The 23,045-nt window shown below is 38.3% G+C and overlaps 1 protein-coding gene across 1 annotated transcript; it reads right to left on the reverse strand.

Moving 5' to 3' along the window:
* Positions 1–10,841: 10,841 nt before the first annotated feature.
* On the reverse strand, positions 10,842–15,559 carry LOC124644383. The gene is made up of 4 exons (XM_047183696.1): positions 15,520–15,559; positions 12,182–13,583; positions 11,169–11,881; positions 10,842–10,870 (listed from the first exon to the last, which is right to left on the reverse strand). Exons 1-4 carry the CDS (start codon positions 15,557–15,559, stop codon positions 10,842–10,844), a joined length of 2,184 nt encoding a protein of 727 aa, XP_047039652.1.
* Between the last annotated feature and the right edge of the window lie 7,486 nt (positions 15,560–23,045).

Consider the following 23,045-nt stretch of genomic DNA (forward strand, 5'->3'; position numbering starts at 1 on the left):
ATTAAATCTACATCATTACAAAAATAAAAAAGGGAAAAATGAAAACAGAAAAAATGTATCCAAAAATTTTTCCGCATCGCTGTCAGCGGGGATCGTGCCCAAAAGGCTGGCTGCATTGCCACGCTGGATGGCAATGCATATTCCTTGACCAAAGTAGATAAGCCTTTTGGTCACGAGTGACTCCACTAATCGCTCGCTAATTTCTCGATAGAGTCTGTTGGCACTTGGGCCTGATAGTCCCAAGGTTTCAATTCCAAATGGCTCAAACATGTAATTGCGGCTGCAGTAGCTGCACCGACACAACTCGCCGTACTGAAGAAATAGTAGTACATACTCAGTGAGCACAGAGTTGGTATGTCCAATGACGTTATACGCGTCACTCGGCTGCTTAGCCGCGATCAGTCTGACAAGCTCCATCAGGAACACTGGCAGGTAGCCCTCGTGGAGTTCAGCCATCATGTCTTCGAAGTGTTGGTAGGGTGAGGCAGCTGGAAGATGGAGTTAACTGATGAAACATTTTAACCAGTTGTAAGCAGGATCAATTGTCTACGAGCGGTTAAGGTTGAAACTCCGACTAGAGCTGGAAATCTATTACTGATATTCATCATCATCCTGCCATTATCCCAATTACATATATGTTTTGTTCTTCCATACAGTTATGTGAGGAATTTATGTTTTTTGGTTTGTAAGTAGCATGAGACTAAATAGTCGATCGATTAGAAGATTAAGCAACGCTTGACGAGTTCTTCGGTGCTTTAACAAAGGAACCCAATTTTACCGGGTATCTGGTTGTCGTGAACGTACGAACTGAACGTGGGATACTAGTACTAGCTGCATCCAGTTAAACCCGGAAGCCGACAACCAACATAGTTTGCAAGAAGGCCAGATTGATCAGCTTATTTAAAAATATCCTTCAAACCTTTATGAAGCACCCCTGTATCTGCAATTTTCTTTTCATACGCCTTGATCACTGGTCTTCCTTCCGACACCATTGAGTCGTGATTTTCAAGACTAGGACTCGTGGGCACGGATGATGAGATACCCTGGTGGGTAACTCTTGGTGAGGAGCTGGAAGTCCTCAGCTTTCTGTTTAGGCGTCTGCTTCGTATCTTACGAGTCTTTGGCTTATCTATGATTTGGCGTCTTCCGTCTGTTGAAATATTGATGAAAATTTGTTATTTTTAGTATGTCTGACGCCAGTCTAACCAAAGGGTATCGGGTTTCCCGGGTAACTGGGTTGAGGGGGTCAGATAGGGCAGTCGCTCCTTGTAAAGCACTGGTACTCAGCTGAATCTGGTTAGACTGGAAGCCGACCCCAACATGGTTGGGAAAAAGGCTCGGAGGATTTCTAGTGCATCTGGCATTCATTCATTTGAACATGGCACATTATACTTAACCTACTGGAAGACTGATTTTCACTCACGCTATTTCAAATTCAAAATTATTGTTCAAACTTTGCGGTCCCCGTATCCCTATCTCCCCATGTCCATTTGTACGCTTTTGAATCTTCAAAACTACGCAACTGATTTTCATGTGTTTTTTTATCAGATAGTGTTTCAAGAGGATGATTACACGCATAATAAACTGGCAGCCACCCATCGGCCAACAGTTCAGTTTACAATTTGTAAGGGCTCTTAAGATTGAATTTAAAGTATAGGTTCAAAAGTTTAGGTTTTATGGAGTACCTACTAGCTTCCGCCCGCAGCTTCGCCCGCGTCGAGTTCGGTTATATCGCGTTTCCAAGAGAACTCTTCAAAAGTCCGGGATAAAAACTATCCTATGTCCTTTCTCAAGATCAACTCTATCTCTGTACCAAATTTTATTATAATCAGTTCAGTGGTTTAGACGTGAAAGCATAACAGACAGACAGACAGACAGACAGAGTTACTTTCGCATTTATAATATTAGTAGGGATACTAAATTCTTACCAACATCTTGTCTCGGCGTCACATCTTTTACAGTCAAGCTATGCCACCACTTGTCACGCACACTGTGCACCAAAATCTTCTTGTCGATCGTATTCGACGTTGAAGCCAGCGACTTCCACCTCAAAGTTGGTGGCTCTCTTACTTCAGGACTTACAGTTCTATCTCCACCTCTTAGGAAAATAGGACGATATGTTGAAGTCGGCAACTTTCTCTTCGAAGTCGCTGTCTCTATTACACCAAGACTCACAGTTCTGTCAACAGTTCTTAGGAAAATAGGACGATGTGTTGAAGTCGGCAACTTTCTCTTTGAAGTTGCTGTCTTTCTTGTACCAGAACCTATAGTTCTCTCTATACGATATGTTGAAGACGATTTTTTCGGTCTTTGAGACGTTAGAATATTTTGAAAGGTCGGAAAATTCTGCAGGCTTTCTTCACTATAGGAATAAACAGTCCTAGGACTTGAAAGTTCAATCTGTTTGTATGGAGGAAAATAATTTTGTGGTATTACCTCAGAAGAGAAGAGAATTGGGGGGAAGACTTTAACCTTTTTACGAGGTATTAAATCTTCTGAAGAAAGCTCGTAACCAGTAGGCTCTGGAAAGTCAGGTTTCTTCTTTTTAGGATACTTAGAAGAGTACCTACGAATATGTCGAGTTCCAGGACATATGGTTCTACTAGTAGGAGAAGGACTTGGTAGTCCAAAAAGTTCATATAAGTTAACTGTTGTAGATTTGTTTGTGAAAGGACTTTCATGTGGATTAACTTCTCCAGATTTTTGAGATTTTGACGGCTTTTTATTAACAGGAATATGGGAAGGTATGAAAGTCGGAAGACCAGTATTTTTATGTGAATTCATTGTAGCTACAGTTTCGCTGGTTAAAACCGGTTTTCGAGAAATAGACTCTGGTGTATCAACTTTTGAGGATCTATGAAAAGGATTGTTAGAATTAGGAGTTGGGAGTCCGAATTTATTATTTACATTAAGTGTTGATTCATCTGTGATTGTCGGAGAAGGTGGCTGAAATATTATAGATGGCTTAAAGTCTCTTTGAGTATTGGAAAGAAAAGGAGATGGATTTAGTACTCCTGACTGTTTTTGAAAATTATTTATTGCCTCATGCCTATTATTAGGCTCAGGATTATGTGAATTAATAGGAGACTTATGGATTCTTGCAGTTTTTGCTACTATAGAACTTGGAGAAGATAAATCAATATGATCTTGTGAATGCCTTGAGTCAGGTTTCCTAGTATGTTTGGCAGTTGAATTAGATAAAAAGGCAAACTTTTCATGCAAATTCTTTGTAGTCCTTCGTCTTCTATGTTTAGAATAATATCCTAGAGGATGTCGGGTTTTCATAGTAGGGCTTGGAAGACTGAAATATTTGTACCAATTTACAGTAGTTTCTACAGGATAGGAAAATTTTGGAGATTGCAGATCAAGACCACCGTTGGTTATTGATTTCCACTTAAAAGTAGGTACGTAAGCACGAGCGAATACTACATCCTTAGACTGTCTAAGTGTTGATACGAAAGTGTTAGAATCTTTAGTGGTCTTCAATAGTTCAGCGATGGTATAGTGTTCCTTGTCATGTCCTGTGGTCTCGCGTTCCAAGTCTTGGGCTGATCTTTCTTCAGGTATATTTTGGTGTACAGTCTTAAGAAAAGTTTGTATTTGTTTTAAGTGTATGTGATGTTTTGATATCAGGATTGACTCGTTGAATGACTCTGAAAGTTTGAGATTTTGTGGTTAGTTTTGCTGGATAAAGGATAGAGAATTTATCATCTGCCTAGCCTTTTCTCAACTAATAATTAATAATGATGTCCACGGCCGATTTCGGCCACGGCGGCTGTTCTCATTTAAGGAGATCAGCCAGCTGCGCAGGACATATTATAGTGCACGAGCATTTACTTGAACACAGGTGCACTCCCTATTCCTTCACTCTCATAACCCGATGGGACGGCTTCCCATCGGGTTATGGGTTATTATTATTTTTCTAGCTTTCTCAACTACATAGGGTTAGACTGCTATCATCGGCAGAGAATGTTACATGGAGCGACTCCCTATCTGTTCTTCTCTGCCCTACACCCTAATACCCATTTGCAAGATTGATACATGAGATCACGTCTTCCCTAGGTTTCTTTTAAAGTATGACAACCAGTCTTACCGCGGTAACTGGGTTGAGGAGGTCTGATAGGGCAGTGGCTCCTTGTGAAGCACTGGTACTCAGCTGCATTTGGTTAGACTGGAAGCCGACCCCAACATAGTTGGGTTCGGGTGATGATGATGAATGAGGCATACCTTTTTCTTCCTTATCGCAGTTAAGAAAAACAAAGTTCAAAATTAAACTGACCACAAGTAACATAGTTATCACTTTTATATTAAATACTGCTTAAACTGAAAATATATTTATATAATGTTTCCATGTTTATAAAAGACTTATTTTCTTCTGATTTTCATTTATTTAAAAATCCGTTCAACAGCCAGTTTTAAAAAACCGTTTACAAAAAATTATAAAAATCGTAAAATCTTCAACTTTAGTTTAAAAGTAGTTACTATTTGAGTTTTATGAACAATAAAATAGTTGTAACATCTTTATCGGATTAGAAAATATAAAAATATTTGCATATGCAATGTAATACAAGTTTTACGATTTCATAAAAATGTTAGTATTTTTATATTAAAATGAAAGTGTGCGCTTGCTTTCTGCTGTTCACCATATTTGGTAGTTATATTTAATTGTATCATAACTAAATAAATAGTTAAATATTCTCTTTATAATAACAGTAATGAGAGAGTTAATTAGGCAAAACCTTCACCGCCGTGCCACAAAAACTTTTAAACGTCTGTTGAACACTTGACTAAAAAATTACAGATTTATGACGCTGAAATAAGATTCGTTTTGCAGCCACATTTTTTTAAAACAAGTGTTCTACAGATGTTTAAGTTTTTGTAGTAAATCTGTCAATTTTTATTACCTATCTTTTTATCAGGGTGCGGAAAGTATAAAGGTACCTACTTGTCTCGAGACATGGTTGGAACTGCGAGGACAAGACACTTACCTAATTATAATTTTCCAAAACAAATCCCTAACATTTGGTTAGCTCACCCTCTCAGGGTGCATACATTTAAGAAACAGGTAACCGGTACAGACAAACCTGTACGGGTAGGTACCGATCAGTGCAGTGGTGCAGGTATAATATTTCAATACAATCCTATTCACTCACTTATAAAGAAACAGGTAAACCTGTTTCTGTTTCAATAGGATTATATTGAAATATTACACCTGCATTGATTTGACACTAAACAATAAAGTTAGCTATGGTTTATTCCCACTACGGGCCAAATAGGACTGAGAAAAGTAACATTCTTCATGTTCAAAACAGATATTAAAGTACATATAGTTGTATTATATAATGTCTTGACTGAAAAATAAGTACACAAAAAAACAGTAAAGAAACGTTCAAAGATATATATGCATAAGAAGTATGGAAGATAGTCCGTTCTTGGGCCGGTTTGTAGACGTTCAAATAGTACTGATATAAATATATCAGTATAATTTCGATGAAATATTTCTCTTTCTGATTAAAATTGACACTAAAATTCCCTTACAGCCCTCACCAATACCACTGCCCAGAAAGACCCAGAAAATCCAGCAAACCTTCATCTATCATGGGAATCGTTCCTAGGATTCGATACAAAACACAAAAAATATAACTTCAAGTTCCTAGATGACGTCAATGATTTCATATCTGAAGTTAAATTTGCTGTGATTAGTAACAAGAATCCGACTAGAGTAGGAGTCAAAAGAAAAGACAACCAAGACGACATAGTTCTAACTGAAGGCAATGATGGAAACGACAGAGCTAAACATACTAAATATGATGACGAAGACAAGAAAAGCCGACAATCCCAAGGTGTAAATGCAAGTAAAGTATTTGGTGACACTATAAAATTCTCTCTAGAATACCAGCCATATGAACCAGAAGATGACAATAATAAACAAACGACAAAGTCAAGGAAACTGTCAAAAGCATTCGGTGCCAAAGATAAGAATATGAATAAATCACATAAAGACACATATGGACTGAAACCTCGTGCTGATGACGATGAAAAACAAAAGCAAGCGAAAGATTCCGAACATAGTATAGAAAAAGATTCTTTGAAACATGACGAAAAATATAATGAAGATCAACCAAAGCCTAAAGATGAGAAAGCTAAATTGTCCAGTGAAGAAGATTTGCCCACAGCTTCAACTGAGGGAAAGTATAAGGAACTGCTACATAATACAGAAAAAAAATACCAAAAATACGATGAAGAACAACCAAGCCCTAAAGATGAAAAAGTTAAGTTCAGCAAAGAAAAAGATTTGACTACGCTAGGCTCATATGAGAGTATGTATAAGGAACAGCTCGAATCAGTCATACCGGATTTAGCGTAAGTGTTCCCAGCCTTTTTCAACTATGTTGGGGTCGGCATCCGTAGCTGAGTACCAGTGCGCTTCATGGAGCGATTGCCCATCTGACCTCGTCAATCCAGTTACTCGGGCAGCCTGATACTCCTTGGTAAGTCTGGTTGTCAGACTTACTAACTTGTCAGCAACGACTACCAAAAATCCTCAAATGACAACCGCGACTCGCCAATGACGTGCCTTCAGAAACAAAGAAGATCTCGGTCTCCAACCCAGTTATTGACCGCGTTTAACTCTGCATAGCTTTAAGAAGGTCGACCCCTCCGCTATCTGTTACTGTTACAGCCTATTTTTTATCGTCCCACTGCTGGGCACAGGCCTCCTCTCACATGGAGAAGGATTGAGCATTAATCACCACGCTTGCTCAATGCGGGTCGGCTCCGCTATCTACTGCAATGCAACAGCTATTTTAAACAAATCAGCAATAATAATTACAATTGTTTCAGTACGAATGCACCTTCTTCTGCGATTACAACATTATCTACGAAATCCATGTTCACTCCGCCTCCATCATTAAGCGATGGAGGTCACAAACAATTGAAGCCAGATCGTCTTTTACGTCCGATGGGTAAAGAAGATTCAGAAACAGACACACCAACTGAGAAGAGTCCTTCACCCACTCCATCTAGTTCACACTGGTTTATTACAGCCAAACATGCTGAATCTAATAAGCAAACAAAACCAAAAGTAAAAACAAATGAAGATAAAGATAGTCAGGAAGGTTTGTGGGCTGGTCAAACTACATCTACAGAGTCTGAAGAAAAAACAATGAGACGCGATACTAAAACATCTGAAGCTAAGAAGAAACCTGAGAAAGTTCACAATGTACTCAAAAGAATTAACGAATTAGAAAAAGAACTGACAGATGTAAAAAATGAATTAGGCAATATAAAAATTAAAAAAGAACTTCGAACCCAAAAGCAGACTATTGATTTTGGTTGGACAATTGACACGCGTAACGCTCAAAAATCGGGTAGAAAGAGTTTGTTAACTAAAACAGAAAATTCTAATAAAATGGATAATGAAAACGCTAAATTCAAATACCTAAAAAGGAACTATTCTAACAACTTGACAGATAACATTGACACTTATAACACAGACTTTGACAGCAATAAAGTGTCAAAATCAAAAGAAACAACATTTGCCACTCAAACGAATTTTATATTCAGAGTGAATTCTGGAACTAAAGCCACCAAAGGTATGAAATTGATGATAGACGATCTTGATTACGTGAATCCGAAAGACCCAAGACTAAGAAACGATTACGAAGGAATAGACGAATGGAAAGCGCTCAAATTCGCAAGGATTGATACTAGAACTCCTTCTAAATTTATTACTGTTAGGACAGCTAAATCTACTGTTAAACCTAGCACTACAACTACTGTTAAACCAGTTTTGATATCTTCTAAATCACCAGCAGTTCCTATATCCACTGTTAAACCAGTTTTAACATCTTCTAAATCACCAGTTGTGCAGAGAGCTTCAGATTCTATAGTTAAAGGAAAATCCACGTCATTTCTGAAAGATGATGTCATTAATGTTTCTACCCCAACCAAGGAGGTTGTAACGGAAATAAATATTAATATGACTGATGTAAATATTGTAGACTTTATGCTATGAAAAGGAATGTCTAACTTTTGGTAGTGTTGAAAGTAGAAGGTGAAATTAAATGTGTTGAATTGTCTATTCTGTGTTTTTATTTTTCTTTATTAGGGTTCCGTACCCAAAGGGTAAAACGGGACCCTATTGCTTTCGCACCTCTGTCCGTCCGTCCGTCCGTCCGTCTGTCACCAGGCTGTATCTCATGAACCGTGATAGTTAGAGTTGAGACTTGAAATTTGCACAGATGATGTATTTCTGTTGCCACTATGACAACAAATACTGAAAACTAGAATACAATAAATATTTTGGGGGCATACAACAAACGTATTTTTTTTTGCTCATTTTCTAATAATGGTACGGGACCCTTCGTGTGCGATTCCGACTCGCACTTGGCCGGTTTAATATGTTTTGCTTTTCCTCAATTTAATTATATTACTTTCCAGTCTATTTACTTGCATCTGAGTGCTATTTTTTACATGAAGCGATTCCTATCTGACCAGTTCAACACAATAGCCATATACCAACAACACTGGTTGTCGAATCTCTGAATAGCTTTATACTGTGAAATATAATTATACTAGCTTCTGCCAGCGGTTTCACCCGCATCCCGTGGGAACCTCTGCACGAACCTGAATAAAAAGTAGCCTATAGCTTTCCTCGATAAATGGGATATCTAACACTGAAAGATTTTTTCAAATCGGATCAGTAGTTCCTGAGATTAGCGCGTTCAAGCAAACAAACAAACAAACTCTTTAGCATTTAATTTAATTTATATGACTCGACTAAAAATTATTCATTCAAACTTGGTTGAAAGAAAAACAGCTCCCAAAACCCACACCCTTCACTTTGTGTTTTTGTATAAAATCAAAACTGAATTTAAAGCTAATAGAATTAACATTTAAAAAAGTTAACTAATTTCACAACAGGAGCACAAGCCCAAACCGTTCTCCATTTTGGAATAAGAGTTAGCTATATTGAAGAAGTAGGTATTAAAAAGTTGTATGACGATTTACTTTAGTGCATTTATTTTACCTAAGAATCAAGTAACCCAAATAACGTTTTAGTCGTAATAAACTATTTTCCGAGTCATGTTTCGATGATATATATAAATAAATTTCGTAATTTATTTCGTCGCTGTTGTAGTCCTACAATTTAACGTACCTTCTGAACTGTAAATTCTCACTTAGTAGCAACATATTGTTATTGCTAACGCTAACTATGCAGGCGCTTATAATTTTTCATTACAAGTTTCATGAGTTAGGTTTTCAGGATTTTCACAGTAAGTATGTATATATATAGTATTTTCGACCTATATAACTTTTTGTAACTAATAACTAATCTATGGATACCTAGCTTTGCTAATATAAGGGCCTTATCATACTAGCGGATTGCGAGCGTCTTCAAAGCGAAACGGACGCGCAACGAATACGTCACGGGCGCGCAACGAACACGCCGCGCATGCGCAGCGAAAGCGAATTCATTGCGGACGCGCAATTAATTCGTCGCGAAAAGCAGTGTTTTATTCGTCTGCGAAAAAACACAAAGTAGTCGCTCTCTTCCATTCGATTATTGTTTGAATCCATTTTGTTACTGAGTTTATTATACGTCGTTAATTTGCTACAAACACGCGACGAAAACGTTGCGAATTTGCCGTACGTCCGCGACGTCTTCGCTGAGCAGCCGCAGCGTGTTCGCGTCGCATTCGCTACGCGCCCGCTCCGCTTTGAAGACGCTCGCAATCCGCAAAGTATGATAAGGCCCTAATAAAACTTAAAACTTGACTGCCTCGTTGGTCTAGTGGTCGCAAGCGCGGCTGCTGTGCTCGAGGTATCGGGTTCGATTCCCGGGTCGGGCCGAAATCGCTTTGTGGGTTTTCTTAAACTTCTTAAAAGCAGCCCGTAGTCTGGAAGTTGGTGATTGATTCACCCGTGCATCGGAGAGCACGTAAATGTCGGTCCTGCGCCTGATCTCTTTCCGGTCGTGTCGGATTGCCGTCCCATCGGGTTATGAGAGTGAAGGAATAGGGAGTGCACCTGTGTCTGCGCAAATGCTCGTGCACTATAATATGTCCTGCGCAGCTAGCTGATCTCCTTAAGTGAGAACAGCCGCCGTGGCCGAAATCGGCCGTGGACGCCATTAAAACTTAAAAGTTGGATTCGCGCACACGCTAATCTCAGGAACTATAGGTCCGGTATAAAAATTCAGTGTTACCTAACCCATTTACAACTCATTTACCATTTACCGAGTTTGAAAATTATTTTTCAATATTTTTTGCGAGTATTAGTTCATTATACTATTAACTTTATTAACGTGAAGTTTATATAAAGGTATGGCTATGTTAATGTTTTTACTCTTTTACCAAAAAGTTACGGATGTTGGTTAATCTTGGCAGTAATATTTTTTACTTGAGTACGGGATGTAATTTTCTTGGGATGCAGTTAAAACTGCGTGCTAGAGCTGGCAGTCATATTTTGTAAACTTACATACAGGGGCCCGATTCTCCTAATTTTACTTAAGCGACATACGATTCACATTTGACTGGAATCCTATCACGATTGAAGCTATGTGGCATTCCGCTATTTTTTCTTTGAAATAAACGTTTTTACCCTTTTCTGTCATTCAATAATGAATCATTTTGTCTGCAAATGATTATGATTGCAATATGATTGTAAAGCAAACTGCCGTATAGACCAAAATCACCAAAATAGCAGACCAATCGCAAACCAATCGAATGTCGTTGGAATACGATTGGTCTTATATTAGTAGCAGAATCCCCGATATGGGTAAAACTGCTATTGCGATCATATTGCGATTCATTTTTTTCAATTTTGACATTATTAACTTAGGAGAATCGGGCCCCAGGACATAGTTCTGGGAACGCCGGTAAAAGGTCATGTTACAATGTATTTGAAAAAATTAAACAAACCAAGATGCTATTTTGACATTTAATGAGTCATGAGCACAATCCACACAGTTTATTATGAATGTTTAATACATCAATCTTAGTCATTCTTTCTACCTTTAAAATCGTAGAACTTTCTATACTTAACATCACCTACTTCATTATTAATAAAAGGTATTTTTTTATTATTATCTAAACCATCCTTTTTAAAATCAAAATCTTCATCAAAAGGCGGAGATGAAAATGCCAGCTCTCTCTGGTTTCTACCAGATTTAACTTCATTTTTTGAACTGGCAACATTGTCTTTAGTGTCATTTCTAACTTTTGAAGTAGATTCTTTATTGATATCTGTTATATTGCTAGATTTGTCGTCGTAATGAATGTTTTTATTACTATTTATATCTTTTATATCTTCTTTAGCATCTTGCGTAGATGACCCTGATTTCATTTTTTGATTATTTTCCGTTAATTCCGTTTCCGTCTTACTTGACGATTTCTTTTCTATCTTTTTAGTTTTCTTTTCTTCCACCTTTCCACCAACAAGTTTCACAATATCATCTTTTCCTTTACCTTTGTCTACTCTTGTAATATTAACATCAATTTTATGTTTGACCTCATTAATCTTCTTTTCAAGGTCATTAATCCTTTTCAGAAATATGACCTCAGCTGGGTTAAGATTTTTATTATTAGTAGCACTTCTTCTAGAAGGAAGGTTTTCATTTCTATCTTTTTTGAACATTTCTATAGAGAGACCTTCGATGGAAGAGAGAGGGAAGGAGTTGTCTCTTCTTAAGTCCTTCTTATTTCTGTGAGATCTTCTTGTATCATTGGTTGATTTTCTTTTTTTGGAAATTTCTCTGAAGGCAGCTTCTACTTGTATGGTGCGACGATGATCAGGAAGTGTATTTTTAGATTTGCTATTGATGTGTTTTCTTGCGTTGGTTAATTCGGTTGAATCTGGTGCAATGTCTGAACCGGCGCTGATGGAGTAAAGGTTTTGTATTAGTAAATGGTAATGTATGGTTTATAATTATAGATTGTTATAGAAAATTATACAGATAGTCTAGTACCTGAAAAAGGATACAGTCTCCTTTTTATTGGGGAGCGGGATGTAGTTGCTAGAGAAAAAATATTGCTAACTGCTTTGATGAAATAGTGCACATGATCAATTTTCTGATTTGATTTGAAATTCTATATAGAAGGTGCGATTATTTATATTTACATTGAATGTTATTTAGTTAGCCTTTAAAAAAAAAGACTTCACTCAGATTAATACTTACTCCGTATCCTCCATTGGATCTCTAAACTGTCTTTTAGTTTCTTTCATAACACTTTTTAATTTATTATCATCTGCTTTAAGTACTTGCGTATTATTACTACTCGTAGCATTAATAACTGTGTCATTTTTCTTCTGTTTCAAATCTATGTCTACTTTCTTCGTTCTCAGAACAGACGGCGTTGTTTTTTGACGTGCCCCAAATAGAGTATCAGAGGTTGGTGTTTCTTTTGACTCTGCGCGATAATTCTTCTTCTGCGGTTTGCTTCTTGATTTTATCTTCTTCGCCTTTTTTGCAGTCTTCTTCGGAGATCCAGTTATTGATTCCGTGTATAGAGTTGCGTATCTCTGTGTGTTGTACTGCTGTTGTCGTTCTAGTGAGAATTCTATAGAGTTACTGTCGAAGGTTTCCGCTGAAGAGAGCTTCTCGGAGTTAAGACTAGATGACTCATCTTTCAGGTTTTTAGAGATTATCTTTTTCTTTTTTACAGGTTTTAATGTCGAATCTTTGTTTGCAGAGAGTGATTCATCAGATGACAATATGTCTCTGATTTTTCTGTCTCTTTTACTAAGTTTACTTTTGCCAACAATTGCTTTACTGTTCAAAGTCTTAGGTTTATTTTTTAATTCAGTTGCGTCACTGTCGTCTTTTGATTCTTCAGAATTTTTCTCAGATTTAATATTTCTGAATTTACTCCAAAACTTATCGATTTTGGTTTTCAATTTTCTTCTGATATTAACATTGAGGTTTGTATAATGGTCGAAAATAACAGACCTAAGACCATCTCTGATTATTTTTTCCAGTTTATCATCTGTTCTTTTAGATTTCACGCCATATTGCTCCAATTCATTCAAGACTTTCTGAAACTTTTCCTTAGAATCATCCTTGTATAGAGAATTGACGTGATCTATGAAATCTTTGACATTATCATCGTACATTTCCTCTTTTAATATATAAGAGAGAGCATTTAGATTCACCTTCGTCATAGGCATCGGTTTGCCTTTAATGAAACTCAGTTCAGCATCCAAAAGTCTTCTAGTATCAAGATTGTCAGTCAACTCATAAAACTTGCAACCCCTGTAGTGGTATTTCTTAATCTCATCATTCAGAACCGCAAAGAACTCGTTAAAATCTTCATCTTTATAACTGTTAAGTTTTTCGATACCTTCTTGGAGGAAATCGGTAAATAGCATGTCTTTAGCTTCACGGAATTTTCGCATTCCGCCTTGTTCTTTGTAATCCTTTTTGCTTAAAACTGAGCTAAGTTTTTTTACGAAGTTGTATATAATGTCCATGAGGCCGGCATCTTTCTTCTTGTCATCGTCAAGTTCTAAGACTGTGTGTAGAGAAAGCTTCATGCCCTTTTTTTTCTCTTCAGACAGCCTCTCTGCGCAGTAGGCTAAAGCTGTAAGCGGAAAAGGTTGTCATTTAAAAGATTCAAAGAGATTGGGGTGCCATTTTAGTACAATTACTAAGAAATTGCTGGATGTAACGCCATGCCGAAAACGACTATTATTTGGAGCATAACATACTATCACAGTTTGAATATACATATTGTCTTGTAAATAGTTGTGAAGCTACGTACTGACATTTTCAATAATGTCACTCACACACGCACGTCCGGTTGATACCGAACGAATACCTGATCGGTCAGTGTTTTGACGTGGTTTTAGTCGGTCAGTGATTTGATTGGAATCAAGATTTTCTTTGAAAAATAATTGCCAACCTTCGGGTCTACAGTGTGTGGCATAAAACCCCTATAACGGGGAACACATTGCAGTCAGCAGTAACAGTTTAAATTTAACTAGCCGTCCGTATCCGCATAAAATATAACCTATGTTACTCGGGAAGAGTGAAACTATTCAAAAGACTTTTTTTGTTAATCCACTACAACCTAACAAAAATAAATTGTTTTCCTCATCATCTCCCGAGCTTTTTCCCAACTATGTTGGGGTCGGCTTCCAGTGCCACCTACCAAAATACAATGTTTTCCTCTTTATAATTTTACTATAGATACTAAAGCAACTGTCAGCCAAACTTGGTAGTAGTCTAGTCTATCGTTCCTACCCACTTTACGGTAGTAGCACAATGAAATGAAATGAAATGAAATGAAATGAAATTATTTATTTGCTATAAATGTAGGTTTTACACACACAAAGTTTTAGCCTTTATAAAATAACGAAGGTCTGGCCGTCGCTGGCTCTTGGGCTATAATCTTTGTTGCGTTATATCTTAATAAATATTTATTATTTTGTTTAAATAAAAAATACGTGTATATTATCTTTGTCCAATCTAAAATGTTAATTAATTAGAATAACTATTTTTGTACCCTGTCATCATGCCTATTGTCACGTCACCTAACCGTGATAGACTAGCCGTTTGAATTCATCAAATTTAATGGGAGTTTGTTGCGCCACTTCTTCTTCCCAGCAAAAACACATAGGAAGTGGTGAAGGGTGGGCGTTTTGGGGGCTGTCTTTTGTTTTTGACGTTCGAAAAGTGCTCATTTTTGAAAGCCTATTTGATTTTTTTTAAACGGGCTTTTGAGTTATAATTTAGCATTATTTTCTAGGAATATCTTATAATATTAATTAGACTGTTCCAAAGAGTTCGTGGCCTATAAAGGAGATGGCCAAAAAAACACCCAGAGTCGACAGGAACTTCATATGTATGATTGGATTCAGTATAATTTGTGGATATTAAAAAGTATTTCAAATCATCTAAAAACCATGGGGTTCTCTTTTTATAACGTTTTTTCGATCAAGATTTTAGTTCACAAAAAAGTTTACTTTTACTGTTTGATGTTCGTTAGAAGTTGAATGCAGACTCGTGATTGGACCGTTTTACATTGCTAAGTCATTTGTTATATTTGACAATGTCACATGGCGCGATTTTCAAAGACAATTTCTCCAAAAACATTTCATAGCCAGTTGTGAAGGTTGCATGGAACTGCGAAACCTCTCCAAGTAGGTAAGGTCGGTGCTTAATCGTATCTGGAGTGGTTAAATACAAGACCTTTTAATCACCAGGCCAACTCTGAAACTATGGGGTTATTACTAGTGGCTTGTATAATGTTAGTTTACTTTGCTTTTTTATGTCCCTTGATGTTAATAATCTTTAAAATCAACATATATTCAACATAATCTATTTTTGCGATAATATGAAATAGCTCCTATACCCCATGGATTTCAGTCTGGATTTTTTGGCACCATCAAAGGTCTATCATAAAGAACCTATTGGTAACCATTTCATTGCTGTCGATTCTGGGTTTTTTTTTCTATGAAAATTTGGCCATCTCCTTTATTTAAGGCAGGGCTATAATAATATATTATTTTACATACCAAATATGGTGAACAGCAGAAAGCAAGCGCACACTTTCATTTTAATATAAAAATACTAACATTTTTATGAAATCGTAAAACTTGTATTACATTGCATATGCAAATATTTTTATATTTTTTAATCCGATAAAGATGTTACAACTATTTTATTGTTCATAAAACTCGAATAGTAACTACTTTTAAACTAAAATTAAAGATTTATGTATTTTTTTGGGCTTTTAAAATAACGTTTTTAAAACATATGAGATTTTCGTTTTAAATTAACCGTCAAGTTAGATAGTATCAATTCTGAAACCGATTTCTCAAAAAAAAAAATACAATCGTCATCAAGTTATTTACAAAATAATAAATAAAAAATCTAGGTACTTACTTATATGGTTAGCAGTAATTTAACGATTTTTGAAAACGAGAAACCCATCCACAAAATAATGCAATTTGTAAAACAAAGAATGACACGACACAAATTATAAAATCCCAAAAAAAACGAAAGTTCTCGAAAGTCGGGTAAAAATATTACTGTAATTAAGATGAAACAATCACAGCCATATGAATTTAGAATTTACATAAAATATATTAAAAAGTAATTTGTTAAGAAACAGAAACAATGTTTGTATTGTTAATTCAATTGTTTTTACATTTTCAACTCATTAATGGCGATAAAAATGGTAAGTACATATATTTGTTTTTTCGTTTCTTATATTAAAAAGCGAAAAATTTTGCAATGTCTATTTATATTTGTCTAGTCTTTTCCCCAACTATGTTTGGGTAAACTTACTGTCTAACCGAGTGCAGATGAGAACCAGTGTGCCAAATGGAGCGACTGCCTATCAACACAGTTACACATGCACCCCTCGATAAGACTGATTGTCAGACTTCCTGGCTTCTGATTACCCGTAACGACTGCCAAAGATGTTCAAATGACAGCCGGGACCCATCAATTGAACGTTCCCTCCGAAACGCAGAAGGCGACCTCAACATAGTTGAGAAAAAGCTAGCTAAAGCAAACATACAACCCCATTTTCAGTCTTATAAATATGTAATCTTCAATAAATCTTTCAGAACGATTCAATGAATATCACCTAATGGGCCAAAATCATCAAAATCAACAAAACATCAAGTCTTACAATCGATTTCGTCCAAAAACATATGAAAATCAAAAAGTTTACCATCCTCCGATTTTGAGAATGTTCGACGATAGACAAAAGCCTGGAAACGAGGGAATTTTTACTATAGGAGAGACTCATGAAATAACACCGCAGGTTACATTTTTAACAACCCCTTATGGGCATGGTATGTTCCCAGCTGAAGTATACGATATATCTGCCACTGACCCAGATTATATTCTACCTTCACAAAAGACTGTACCACCTGAGTTACAAGACGATTACTCCCCAACTACAACAGAAAAACCCAGTTATCTACCACCAGTGTTTGACTCACGACCACCATTTCCTATTCCTCCCTCGCCCACATTTTCAACATCCCCAAAGCAGGATTCACCAGGGACTTTAATACACCCAAATTATCCCAACCTGACTACGCCTAAAGGGTTTCCACCAGGGTACAAATTTCCTACTGCATATCCTTTACCGGCAGATGAAGAGGAAGTTCCGAGCCAAACACGGCTTTCTCGAAAACATTCGTTATTCACTTTACCTGATATTGGTGACCGTCCTAAACCAAGTATTATTGTACCAAATTTCGGTCCTACGCCAGAATTGACTCCAACACCGACAGATTATGAAGAATATTGGGTGCCCGAAGTGACGTGGTCTACGAGTGCTAAAATGACCTATACTACTTTGCTGCCAAGGATCAGTGAGCTGATTGCAGAGTATGCAAAGAATCACTCTATTGAGACTCTTGAGCCTTTAAGTGAGTAGAAGAATATTTGCTGATTCAGACTTAAGGTCCGTTCAGACAGACCGGCTCGGAGAGCAGAGCAAATTCTTACCACGTTGAAAATTGAGTACTTAGTATTTGAAGTAAGGTTTATTTTTGCATGCGCACCGCTTTTGTCATTGAGAATGCTCGAATGCGCTCGGTGTGAAATAATAAGAGGAGCCGACCGGCTCCGATCGTGTATTTTTTCTTGACGGTTTGGCTCTGTTTGCATGCTCTTTAATGCTCGCGCAGCCGATCGGCTCCGGTCTGTGTGAAAAGAAAAATGCGCGCCGATGCTCTCCGAGCCGGTCTATCTGAACAGACCCTAAACAGTCGACCGACAGTTAGTCCAATGTGTTTTTTGTTTTTAAGATAGTCTTGAATTTAATCAAAGTTTTTAGTCGGTCTGATACCGGACAAATACCTGATCGTGTTACATTTGTACTTCCATTCATCTTCATCCTGATTTATGAGTCCACAAACCAACCTTTGGTAGACTAAAAGTTTGTCTTCACGCACATATTTAAGGATTATATTATGGTATAACAAATAACAATTACATATTAAATTCTGGGCTGGCTTTTATTTCGCACAGAGCTTGAGTATTGCCATCCAACGTGGCAATGCTGCCAGCCTTTTGGGTACATTACGCAGTGACAGCGATGAGGAGCAATTTTTTGATGCACTGCATTAGTTTTAAGTTGTATATATATACAACATGTAACGTAATTAACGCACACCCTCAAACACGCCAATTAGAATATTATGTTATAATCATAATACATACACTGAATTTTTAATTTAACATGTATATGCATTGTTATTTACTAAATTAGTTATACCAATTCTTGGAGAACTTTTTGGTCATACTACTACGCACGCAAATATCACGCCGCGCGCCGCTCGACTCGACACGACAGAACGAAACTACGGAAAAAGCCGACAATACACGAAGTCTTATTACTTTGAGTTACGGTCTATTTGAATTTGTTTTGACTGTTCAGGGTTAATATGACAATAATTTCCGTAGTTTTAATTATTTTTGGGATAAAAAATTACCTATATTAAAAATAATATAAATCGATTCAGTAAACGATTCTGAATAAACTAATTTCAGGATGTGCGTTAATTAAGTTACATGTTGTATATGTCGGAGACGGTCAATAGTACGGACACTAATGCCATCCTGATGTTTCGCCTATCCGACATATATATATATATAAGTTTATTTTAACTTTTTATAATTAATGTAAATAGTTCTTTAATTAATTATATTCTTATAAATATTTGACTAATTTGACCAACAGTTGCGCGAACCAGGCCAGTATTTCGGCAGTCATCATCAGCACTTCGGCAGTACCAAAAGAGAAAGTCAAAGCCTCTGTTGCGAAATCCCGACGAAGACACTACGACTCCTACTGATGCTGTAACTCCCACTAATGCCATAGACGTCTTTGAGGTCACAGAACTCACTGAAACCACAGACCCCACTGAAGCCACTGACCCCACTGAGTTCACTGAGGTCACAGACCAGACTGAAGTCACAGACCCCACTGAGGCCACAGACCCCACTGAGGCCACAGAACCCACTGAAGCCACAGACCCCACTGAGGCCACAGAACCCACTGAAGCCACAGAACCCACTGAAGCCACAGAACCCACTGAGGTCACTGAGGCCACAGACCCCACTGAAGCCATAGACCCCACTGAAGCCACAGACCCCACTGAGGAAACTGACCCCACTGAAGCCACAGAACCCACTGAGGTCACTGAGGCCACAGACCCCACTGAAGCCATAGACCCCACTGAAGCCACAGACCCCACTGAGAAAACAGACCCCACTGAAGCCACAGAACCCACTGAAGCCAGAGACCCCACGGAAGCCACAGACCCCACGGAAGGCACAGACCCCACGGAAGCCACAGACCCCACTGAGGCCACAGAACCCACTGAAGCCCTAGATCCCACTGAGGCCACAGAGCCCACGGAAGCCACAGAGCCTACCACTACTACGTCGCCTACGACTACTACGACTACTACAGTTGCTACTACTACTACAGCTAGAAAAACAACTACTACTGCTAGAACTAAGTCTCGTACTGAACTTGGTTACGTCGTTTTTGGAAGTAAGTATTTTTTTTGTTTTTCAAAAGGATATTTGCTAAGAAAAGGTAAAGTTTTTTTTGGATTCTACACATATAAAAATTACTCACTTTTTGAACCCAGGCTCCGCATTTGAGACCATTATTTCCCCCTAATTCGTATTTTGAAGTTAACAAGACTTTTTTTTTTGGGAGTGGGAAATCCTCATGGACTTCCTCCGCCTGGGGAGAGGCGGAGGGGTGTGCCGGACTCCTACCGGCTAAAACCATCCTGTGTCCTCCACGCACATGGGCGCGGGGCCGCGGGAATCCAAATTCTTCCGCAGTAAGTTGGCAAGCCTACTAACTCAGGGAACTCACATTTTACGGTTTTTTCAGACTTTTCAGTAGCTACTACAACAGTGGCGCCCCCCGTACCGTACCTGGACATATTATTGAAGCTGAACGAGGGATACCTGACGGCTTCTATCATAGAGCTGATGGCGATAATATCCTTGAAGGAGCCTGCAGACGCCAACGATATTATGTCGGACACTTATGAAGTTGTTCGTCAGTAAGTATCTATTTCCTATACCCTATTCTTATATAGCTGTTTCATTCGCGTCCGAGGGAACTTCTACGTGGATGATGTTTTCTTCACCCGTAATCGGCTACAGCGCCCGTTCTCTCTAAGGATATATTATAGTGCACAAGCATTTGCACAGACACAAGTGCCCTCAGTATTTCTTCACTCTGATGATGATGATGCTGCTGTTGATGATAATTTTGATAATGAGGTTGATGATGATGAGCATGATGTTGATGATCATGATGTTAAAGTTGATGATGATGATAATAATGATATATTTATGTTTCAGCATGCTCGACACGCAACCAGTGAGTTTTATGGGTGATCCTTTGATACTAGCCGTGGAAGATTTTGCTCGATATGTGGCGAGCACGCCTGTGGACATTCTTCAACGTGAGTATTCAGTGATCAGCATAATGTGATGATGATGATGTCCTCCTAGCCGATTATCGGCTACGGCGGCTGTTCTCATTTAAGGAGATCAGCCAGCTGCGCAGGACATATTATAGTGCACGCACATTTGCTTGGCCACAGGTGCACTCACTATTCCATCACTCTCATAGCGCGATGGGACGGCAAGAAGCATAATGTACCTACACTGGCTTCTGCCTGCGGTTTCACCCATATCCCATAGGAACTGCTGTCCGTATCGGTATAAAGAGCTATAGCCTTCCTCGATAAATGGGCTATCTAACACTGAAATAATTTTTCAAATCGAACCAGTAGTTCCTGAAATTAGCAAACAAACTCTTCAGCTTTATAATAATAGTATAGTTTATAGATATTTAGATAAACTGGCTAGGCAGATAAGGAATTGTATTCTCCACCAGATCAGGCGAGATTGATGTACCACCTCCTGATGGGTCGAAGACAGGAGGTGTCAGAGGAAGTGAATGGAATCTTAGACAGGATCAATACTTTCTTCTTCCCGCACGATGGGAAGAAACTCATGGACGCAGTCAAGGCTTTTGGAGACTATCCTAGTGAATGTAAGTAACAAAGTCCAAAGTAAAGAACTAACCTCTCAAGTATGAGTGTGTTTGATTCCAGGTCAGGCCAGTACCAAAGTTCGTATCTACTTTCCAAGTATATCTTGGACACCAATGACTGTACTAACTATAGGTCCCGGCTGTCATTGAACATCCTTGGCAGTCGTGACGGGTAGACAGAAGCCAGTAAGTCTAACACCAGTTTAACCAAGGGGTATCTGGTTGCCCGGGTAACTGGGTTGACGAGGTCAGATAGATAGTGACAGATTATTCTGTGTTCATAGTTTACAAAGATGGGTCTACACGGTACGCATGGTGAGTCACATGCGCAGGTTACACGCATTTTATAAACGTGCGAGTCCAGCGACTCGCGCATGTACCAAAGCACAATACCCACCCGCGTGCTCTTGTCACTTGCACATGTTAACTTGCTCTAGCTACATGCACGTGTAGACGAACCTTAAGTTAGCATTTTTGTGAATCTATTAATTTTATTTAAATAAAACTACTTTTACGGATTTTATCACGGTTAAAAAAAATATTATTTAATCCGTTTCGGATCCTTTACAGCATCCATGGTCACGGGCAGACTAAGGCGTTGGTCGTCTTAATATTTTAGTTACAAACAGCTACCCTACATTTGTTGATTATTGACAATCCGATAAAGCTAAAAAGCTGTAAAGGATCCCAAACGTCGGGATTTAATAATATTAATATAACCGCGATAAAATCCGTAATAGTAGTTTTATCTAAGTTACTCTTAGGGTTCCGAACCCAAAGGGTAAAACGGGAACCTATTGTTTTCCCTCCTCTGTCCGTCTGTCACCAGGCTGTAACTAATGACAGTTAGAGAGCTGAAATTTTCACAGATAACGGATTTCTGTTGCGGCTTTAACAACAAATACTGAAAACTAGAATTAAATAAATATTTTGGGAGGCACCTATACAACAAACGTGATTTTTTTCTTCCCTTTTTTTCCCCCTGAACTCTTCCTGCGCGAGTCCGACTCGCATTTGGCCGGTTTTTTTTAATCTATATATCATTTTCAGTGCAACAAGAACCCTTCCCTATTTGTATGGAGATTATAGAACGTATATTCCAGCCATTCCTACGTGCTGAGCAAGATTCCCGGATGCCAATAGTAGAAGCCATTAACGAGGCTCTGAAGGCCAGGTTTGTTAAATACAGCCCACATTTCGCAACGCCAGATGAATTTGATGGTGAGCTTTTAAAATATCTACATACTCCATTTGAGTAGGCCACACGTACATAACAAAGATATGGTATTTATAGTCCATATACGTCCAAGGTCAAAGCTAACATAACTGCCTCGTTGGTCTAGTTGTCGCTAGTGCGGCTGCTGAGTACGAGATCCCGAATTCGATTCCCGAGTCGAGTCGAAATCGCTTTGCGGGTTTTAGAAGACTTTCAAAAAGCAGCCCGGAACCTGGAAGTTTGTGATTGATACACCCGATGCACGTGTGAATCAATCACCAATTTCTAGACTACGGGTTGCTTTGTGAAAGTTTACCTTACAGCACAGCGGAGGGGAAGCTACAAGCTGTCATTTGAACATCTGTGGCAGTCGTTATGGGTAGTCAGAAGCCAGTTACTCTGACAACTAGAATTTCGTAAGGGTATTGGGATGTGAAGGTCAGATAGGTAGTCGCTCCTTGTCAAACACTGGTACTCAGCTGCATGCGGTTAGACTGGAAGCCGACCCCAACGTAGTAGGGAAAAGTCTAGGCAGATGATGATTAGCTACAGCGTAATTCCTTGTTCAGGTCTACAAAAAGAGATACTTTTAATCCTTCACGAGATTAGAAATTAGGAAACAATAATCAATTAAAGCATTTTTATTCCACAGATGATGACAAACCGGAAGAGGATACTATAGATGAACCTTCTACAGAACCCACTACTAAAGCTGAGCCTACAACTCCACAACGAAAACGACGTAACTTCTATCAGAATCGTCGCAA

The sequence above is a fragment of the Helicoverpa zea genome, chromosome 30 (genome assembly GCF_022581195.2).
Source record: "Helicoverpa zea isolate HzStark_Cry1AcR chromosome 30, ilHelZeax1.1, whole genome shotgun sequence".
NCBI classification, from domain to species: Eukaryota; Metazoa; Arthropoda; class Insecta; order Lepidoptera; family Noctuidae; genus Helicoverpa; species Helicoverpa zea.

Bases quoted from the DNA above. Each gene is read 5' to 3' on its own strand.
- LOC124644383 (XM_047183696.1), bottom strand. From the start codon at position 15,559: ATGAAAGTGTGCGCTTGCTTTCTGCTGTTCACCATATTTG. The intron at 11,882-12,181 runs GTAAGTATTAAT...TTACTCCATCAG, and splicing joins GATCCAATGGAGGATACGGA to CGCCGGTTCAGACATTGCAC. The intron at 10,871-11,168 runs GTAGAAACCAGA...CGGCGTTCCCAG, and splicing joins AAAAAATGAAGTTAAATCTG to AACTATGTCCTGGGGCCCGA.